The sequence below is a fragment of the Haemaphysalis longicornis genome, unplaced genomic scaffold, assembly GCF_048455015.1.
Source record: "Haemaphysalis longicornis isolate Haplotype H1 unplaced genomic scaffold, Haemaphysalis longicornis Haplotype H1 scaffold_58, whole genome shotgun sequence".
Lineage (NCBI taxonomy): Eukaryota > Metazoa > Arthropoda > Arachnida > Ixodida > Ixodidae > Haemaphysalis > Haemaphysalis longicornis.
Window position 1 is genome coordinate 14,150 of NW_027526401.1, and position 7,243 is coordinate 21,392.

The 7,243-nt window shown below is 47.0% G+C and overlaps 1 protein-coding gene across 1 annotated transcript; it reads left to right on the plus strand.

Moving 5' to 3' along the window:
- The first annotated feature begins 202 nt into the window (after positions 1-202).
- On the plus strand, positions 203-5,656 carry LOC144140971 (uncharacterized). The gene is made up of 2 exons (XM_077672451.1): positions 203-491; positions 3,795-5,656. The coding sequence occupies exons 1-2, from the start codon at positions 331-333 to the stop codon at positions 4,129-4,131; spliced, it is 498 nt and encodes a 165-aa protein (XP_077528577.1). The 5' UTR covers positions 203-330; the 3' UTR covers positions 4,132-5,656.
- The last annotated feature ends 1,587 nt before the right edge of the window (positions 5,657-7,243 follow it).

Below are 7,243 nucleotides of genomic sequence, written 5' to 3' on the forward strand. Positions count from 1 at the left end.
AGCTGTTGCTTACTCTCCGTACACGCATCTGGAGCGATCTGTACTTTGATCTGCTTTGATCGCTTTGACATAATATGGCTATGGCTTTGATTTTGCTCTAACGACTTTCGAAACGCGGCATTGAAAGCGCGTTTGAAATATCGCCAGGCAAAAGGAAGTATAAAGGAGGCGCTGGCTGAACTTGCAAGTTTGCAACGTGGTAGGTGGCGCTGGTCGACTCAGGGGACACCCGAGGACGCAGGCGTGCGACAGCCCCCGTTGCTTGTAGTACGGCTACATCGCGTCGAGTTTCGTTTCCGCCTTGTGCGAACGCCGTGAAATCGGACCGTGATGTCGACGCCCGATGAAAGTGCCCCTACTTTCAGACAATGGGTAGCACGGCTACCCCCGTTCACGGCTGACAATATTTACAAAGTGTACCTGCCCATCGCCGGAGCAGTCAGCTACTGCACGTTTTCGGTCACGGTTTTCATACCGGAGTTGTTATCGAGGTATGTTTTTCGTGTGCTGATGTGTTTGCCGTAAAGCAAAAGCTCGACCCCCACCGTAACCATGAGACCCGTGGCCTTATGTTAGAAAAGTAGCTGCGGTGGCCGTTGTTGCTGGTGACCTACGAGCATACCTAGCGGTCATCGCATAGCCCGGGAAATTGGTGAACTCGGATAACTCTGAACCCATCCTCTGCTGGTCCATACGTTCTTTCCCCAAAGGAGTGCTGTCAAAGCATCGCCTGGCAATGAAAGTACGCTTTACTATAGGCCGCCAATAAGGTTGTTCCCTCGTGCCCTGATCGGCTGCAATGGACGTTAGAAAGCCTTCCCCATGCTTGACAGGGTGGTTACGGCACTTCTGCGCTGCGATCAGGTCTTATCCGTGGCCTACATTAACCTTCGGATTGCAGCAGCCCTGACCGCACATGCGTCAGGCCAGCCCATCCGTAGTCACTTGCATTTGCCTGCTGTTTAACGAGGTATATTTGATGGGTTACCTTGCATATTGTATACTTAATTTGCATCTGCTATTACGTTCCCGAATCTAGTACTGATCGAGACCCGGAAACCAATATGGGATGCTGCAACAGCGTGACTGGACCCTTGAGCTTGTGCCACCTATTTGCTTCTTCTCATGTGCTATCCTCTTGGTACTACCATGCACCATGAGGAAAGCATCTCATTTCTGTAAAGCAGGGACCTTGATAGCCCATTTCTTCTGCTTTGTTGCAATGCTTGTCACACCTTCTACATGGAGTTTTTCACTTGAAACTGTGGTTGTGTACATTTATGTATAGTTGTTGGCACTAGGGGACTGCGAAAATTGTTTCCCTGTGCAACCTTGTACGGGCTCTTTAATTGATAAATGGAACACTTCAAAATTTTTTTCTGAGTAAACTAAGCACTCAAATTTCACACGGAGGTCGCATTTTGTGGTCTATTTTGTTTGACACCGGGAGCAATCACAGTACTTCTCTGCTTATTTTGAAAACAAGTAAACACGATTTTCTCGTATGAGAAAATTGCGGCCAATTTGGACACAGGCTGATCTTGGAACGATGGCACCACCTGGGATATGCAAAATGAAACGCACGATGGCGGTCACAGTAGGAAGGAGCCAAATGAGGTAGCAGATGATCAAAAAACCTTTGTCGATAGTTTATGATGGCCACAAATAGTTACTTAAGCGCTCATACGAAAAATAGTACAATCGACCAGATTTAGGGGAAATCCCCAAGGGAAATCCCCAAGTTTTCTTCAACTTCGCAGTTGAAGAAAAATTCGTCCTGGTCCAGGATTCGAACCCGGGACCACTGCTTAACCGGAGCAGTCGCTCTACCAACTGAGCTAACCAGTTACTGAGCTAATACAGTTTCTGAGAAAGCTGTATAGCTTTCCTTTGTAGCCGTATGGCTGCATTTAGGTGGATGTCAAACTTTCCTTCACAGAAACTTACTCCACCTTGGGGATTTCCCCTAAATCTGGTCGATTAACACCTGTCCTTCACTTCGAGTTGTTGATCAATTCGCTTTCGCGCTACTAACGACTAGCCTCCTGGTTAGCTCAGTTGGTAGAGCGACTGCTCCGGTTAAGCAGTGGTCCCGGGTTCGAATCCTGGACCAGGACGAATTTTTCTTCAACTGCAAAGTTTCTGAGAAAGCTGTATAGCTTTCCTTTGTAGCCGTATGGCTGCATTTTGGTGGATGTCAAACTTTCCTTCACAGAAAAATAGTACAGTATTCCCGAAGTTCATTGTTGTCAATACCAATCATCCGTTTCAGATTGTCTTGTCACCTGCTGTGCCAGGTTACCCCGCTTTCCGAAATAAGGCTCACAATTCTTTGTTCACGTTTGTTGCTTTGTTCTCGTTTTCCTTCTACTATTCTGTGTGTGCGCTGTCTGTGTTTGTGACATGGTATCATGAGATCATTCACACAGGCTGCCTTTTCCTCTGCTGTGAATGATCTCATGACACCATATCACAAGCACTGACATGCTGTATGCATGGCATGCTGTATACCCTTTGCTCCTCTCTCTGCCCCACAAAGTGGCTCCCCAACCCCAGAACACATGCATTGGCATGCCGACACTGTGTCGCTTCAAAACAGTGCCTCTTTTTTTTGAGAATTGAGCCCCTGGAAGCATTTTTCTGCAGACAAGGAATCAGCAAGTTCTAGGTTTAGGCTTCCTTGTAAATTGAGCTGACATGCTAATCAGCTTCTGTACTGGCTAAAGCAACAGCTCCACACGTCTGTCCATACCCAAACATTTAAAGCTTTCTCTACCAAGTAGGTGAAAGAATAGTTACGAATAGTCTCTCTACAATATGCTGGATGGCTGTTGCTTCGTGGCGTTGGTGTCAGTTCAAACCACGCTTTCTGTCGTGATAAGTTTGTGACTAGCTGTGCACACCCTACAGACATGCTGGAGCTGGTGCAGCCGTACACAGGATGAAAGATTAAGCATCTATTACTAGCGTGACAGTGCCACAGCTTCAAAAGTTCGCAAACTTGAACAAAAATTGCAAAAAAAGAGAAGTGGTCTTGTTAGCACATAACCACAATGTGACAAGACCATGGTTTAGTTTGACATGAGCCAAGAGTGAGGTACCTTGAATTTGTCACCTCAGTGAGTGCATCAGCTTTAGTGCAGTGTAATGGCAAAGTCATCCCATTGCTGATTCCAAGGCTGTGCTTGTGATTCCCAGTAATGGTTGGCTATACTTTATAAAAGTGAGATGTGACACTTGAGGATTCCCATATGCCATAACATATCCCCGCATGTTGGGCAGGAGGAGGAGGAAGAACTTTTATTGCAATAGAGCAAAAGTTTTGTTTTCTTCCTGAGGTGGTGGTGGCGCCCATAGTCCAAAGCACCAGAGTCTTGCGCCGTGGCTCGAGCCCTGGTGATCAGCATAGGCTGGTCATTTAGGCCCAAGCTGGAACAACGTGCACCAAAGATTACATTTATTGTCTTTTAGCTGTACGAGCAGTGCTTCAACTCACCGCTGTTGGAAAAATGGAATTTGTTGCTGGAAACCAGGATTTCGCACATGGTATTTAAGGAAATGATGAAAATGAGTGGGTTGGTAACTATAAGTTATGGTCACGTGTCTGTAGTGTCCAGTCATTTATAATTGAAGCCATTGACGATTAGCCATAATGTGTAATTTAGCAGGGAGCTGAACTTTTTCCCATCAAATCAAATTCATTTCCCGTGGCTCGCATCATCGCTGCCTTTCCTCGGTGCCCTTCGAGCCGTCATTGTGAGTGAACCAGCGCGTGTTGTTCGCTGCCTGTGCAGGCTATACCCGGACCAGAGCGTAACGGTGGCCAACTGCCTGCTGTTCAACTCGCACCTGGGGACGGGGCTGTACGTGTACTTCCGGCCGCACATGGCCCGGGCGCCGCCCTACCACCGCATCATGTACAGTGCCTACCAGGCGGTGCTGTTCAACTTTGGTTCGGTGCTGCTTTGGGCCGTCACCAAGTCGCTGCTGCCCAACTCCAACCTGGTGCGCTCCCTCTTTGCCGCCTCCACGTCGGCCTGCTTCCTCGCCATCGGCATGGAGTACCTGGAGTTCCTCGACACGCCGGGGGAGGAGGAGTTCTCGGCCTCGGCCACCTCGCCACGCTGCTAGGAGGGGGCCGGCCGCTGCTGCTGCTTGCGTGGTGCTTCTGCCGGCGCCCATCAGTGCTGGAGGGAGCGGGCGGTTTGTGCCAGTAGGACTTTCCCCCAGTGAGGTGTGCAAGAGGGAACTGCTTTCGTGAAACTTCTCTCCAGTCTGCACACACCTTGCAAGCACAGAGATCTAGCGCGCACCTATAGCAGAGGCCAGGTCCTAGTGTGCTTGGCAAGGGGCGATCCCGTCACGCCACTGTAGGAGCAGTTGTGGCCACCTGCAGGGGACTTGCCCCGAAGCCGAAGACGGTGTTGCTTAATGATAAGAAAAAAAAAAGCGCCTGAACGATTGCGTAGTCTCTCTTGCAGCTTGCAATCGCAATCAAATAGCACATAATGCTCTCTGTTTGTTGCTGTTAGAGTCTGGACATTCAACTTTTATCAGTGGCACTAAATAGTCACTGGTAGCAGCAGCAATAGTGTGCACGTGGGTTATAAAAGTCAAGTACGGACATGTAGCAAACAGAGTGCATTGAAGCATTAGAGCAGGTGAGGCACAGTGTCTGTGAAACCCTGAAGTTCAGAAGGAAACTTTTCAGTTGAAGGCCTATGAGAAGGAGGCAACGCACACTGTGTTAATCATTCTTGTCTTGTATGTAAAACTGCTCCGTTTTAGAAAGCTGAGAATTATTTTTGTGCTGTTTACATATTTGAGGTTAATACCTGAAGTTTTGTGTAGGCTACAGTAAGAGTTCTTTGTGTTGAGTTTCTTTTTTGGATTTCTGTTCTTAATGCATTGATGCAATAGTTGTTGCTGCTGGCCCATGGTACAAGCGCATTTACTTGATAGCTCCAGCATTGATGGGCACCATTGGCCCCAAGACTAAAAGCACAAACACTCAACGTGTCTGATGTCAGCCCACTGTCCAGTGCACGTGGCTTGTAGAGCTGTCAAATCTTTTGACTGTTGACAGCATAGTTCTGCACAACCAGACCACGAACTGCGGTCTTCCTAGCTGGGCTGGTTTTGATGCCTGTAAATAAAGCAGTTTTAGTAATGGTGCTTTAAGAACGACCCTTGCTTGAAATCTAAGACAGTACATGGCATTTTGGAAGCTTGCAGAGAGGTTTCATGGAGCTGAAAACGATAGTGAGGCCAGTGATGAGCCTGACGCTGTTAGGCCCAACCAATGCACATTAGCAGACAAGTGCCAGGCTCTGCATTGTACATGTACTTAACGCAGGCTTGCCTGGCTGTAACACAACAAGTGCAGACAAAGCTGATTTGTTTTTGTAGCTTCATTTCACTGGAACAACAACACTGAATGGCAAGCTGGGGTTGGAAAGAAACAAATTAAAAAAAAAGCTGTGTTGTTCCCTTTTTTGGCAAGCATTGCAATGGTGTAGTAAACCCTCTCTTTGCATCAACCTTTTATTATTGTGAAAACGGCTTTTTACATTAGATTTGCTGGTGAAATTTAGCTTCTGGTGTATAGGGATGAATTGCTTTATGCCACTGCGAAATAAAATATTATGCTCAACAACAGAGCAATCTTGTGCTTCATCTGTAGAATTTCCGTGACACCATAAAGTCTCAGTAAAAATGTGTGCAACTGGCAATAGTTCAAGAACGATATGGCAACAGCACCCGGTTGCACTCACAACCTGCTCTCGAAGGAATTTGCAAAAGAGAATGTCACGAGGTTACAAATCTTCTGCACATGCTTCGTGATTGCACGAATTATCATAATAAGTGCTTAGGTGTCTTTAAAGTTTTTACAGTGGTGCCACTGAAGGCTAACCTCCCAATTTCACGACAAGAAAAGCCAATCATTCTTTCAGCCCCCAGGCCGGTGTTCTCTGCATGCGCCGTGGCTGAACGCATGTATTCTCCTCGTGCTGTATGCGAACCCTTTCCCTTTAGCCACCTGTTCACTTCCGGCGGTTCATTGCTCTTGGAAAATATCTTCCCAACAATGCATTTGTGTTCAGGAGTGAAAGTAACTTCAAGGAGATTGGTGTATGCCTTGTCTTTGTAAGCTGGCTTTCCCGCATTGTGTGTTGCACTGTGGAGCCTACTCATAAAGAAAAATTGGCAGAAATGGGTGCAAATGTGGCAGAAGGAGACCACCAATGACGATCGGGCCGTGAACGCCAATTGTAAGCGCGATGCCCGTCAGGATCCCAAATACCGCGAGGTGGAAAACGCAAGACATTGGCTTGGCTCCAATCCCACTGACGGCTTCCCAGGCACAACGGCCCAGTTTCAGCGGCAGTTCAAAGTAAACTGATTCGGTGTCAGTTGTGTGGTGTGTAATTGCTTGTGGTTTCCCAGAGAACTCGGTCCTGTTACCACAGTAACTCAGAAACAGCTGGTCATCCACCTTCACAGAGTGGAATGGTGCTGAACTTTGTTTTTTTATACATTGCAGAACACACAAGTTGACTAGAGCTGGCATACAATTTAGTGTAGTTTCGGGGTTGAAGAAATATTCGGGCAGAGCTCTTCTCCTGCCTTGCTCAAAGCCACTAAGTTGGGGAAAGAACAGCAGATGACAGAAACGGCATGCCATTCCCGTCACATTTAACATTTCTTCCCTCATAATGCACATGCATTCCAGGAAAACGGAGTTCACTTTTGGGCTAGTCACGGGTGTGTGCATTGTTCATTACAAAGCCAGAAGTAGACGTGCATGTTTGATCTCATAGAGTGAGCCCATATCAATAATTTTTTTTTTTTCCATGAGGCACATTTCAGATATGTAGGCTAGCTGCAAGTTCAGGTTTTACTTCTACTTGACAGCAACTGCAACAGTAAAAGCCGTAAAGGAGAGGCGACACTGAAGAGGGGCCACACAAAGTGGCGCGAGTTTTGCACACATGCTCAAGATGCTGCAAACCTACACCACAGCCAACAACTACCAACGTGGAAGTGGTGTGCCGTCATGCATGGGCAGTGTAGAGCTTCGCACTTATCAATGCCATGAAGCTGTACACATCAAATACATTAGGGTCTTCAATTCAAACATGCTTCATTTAAATACCTGGTTTATTCAAACTTGGCACTGTGGACCCACCTTTGCTATGTGTATTTCCTGAAATTTCCGTAATTTTTTTAAGCTTCCTTCAAT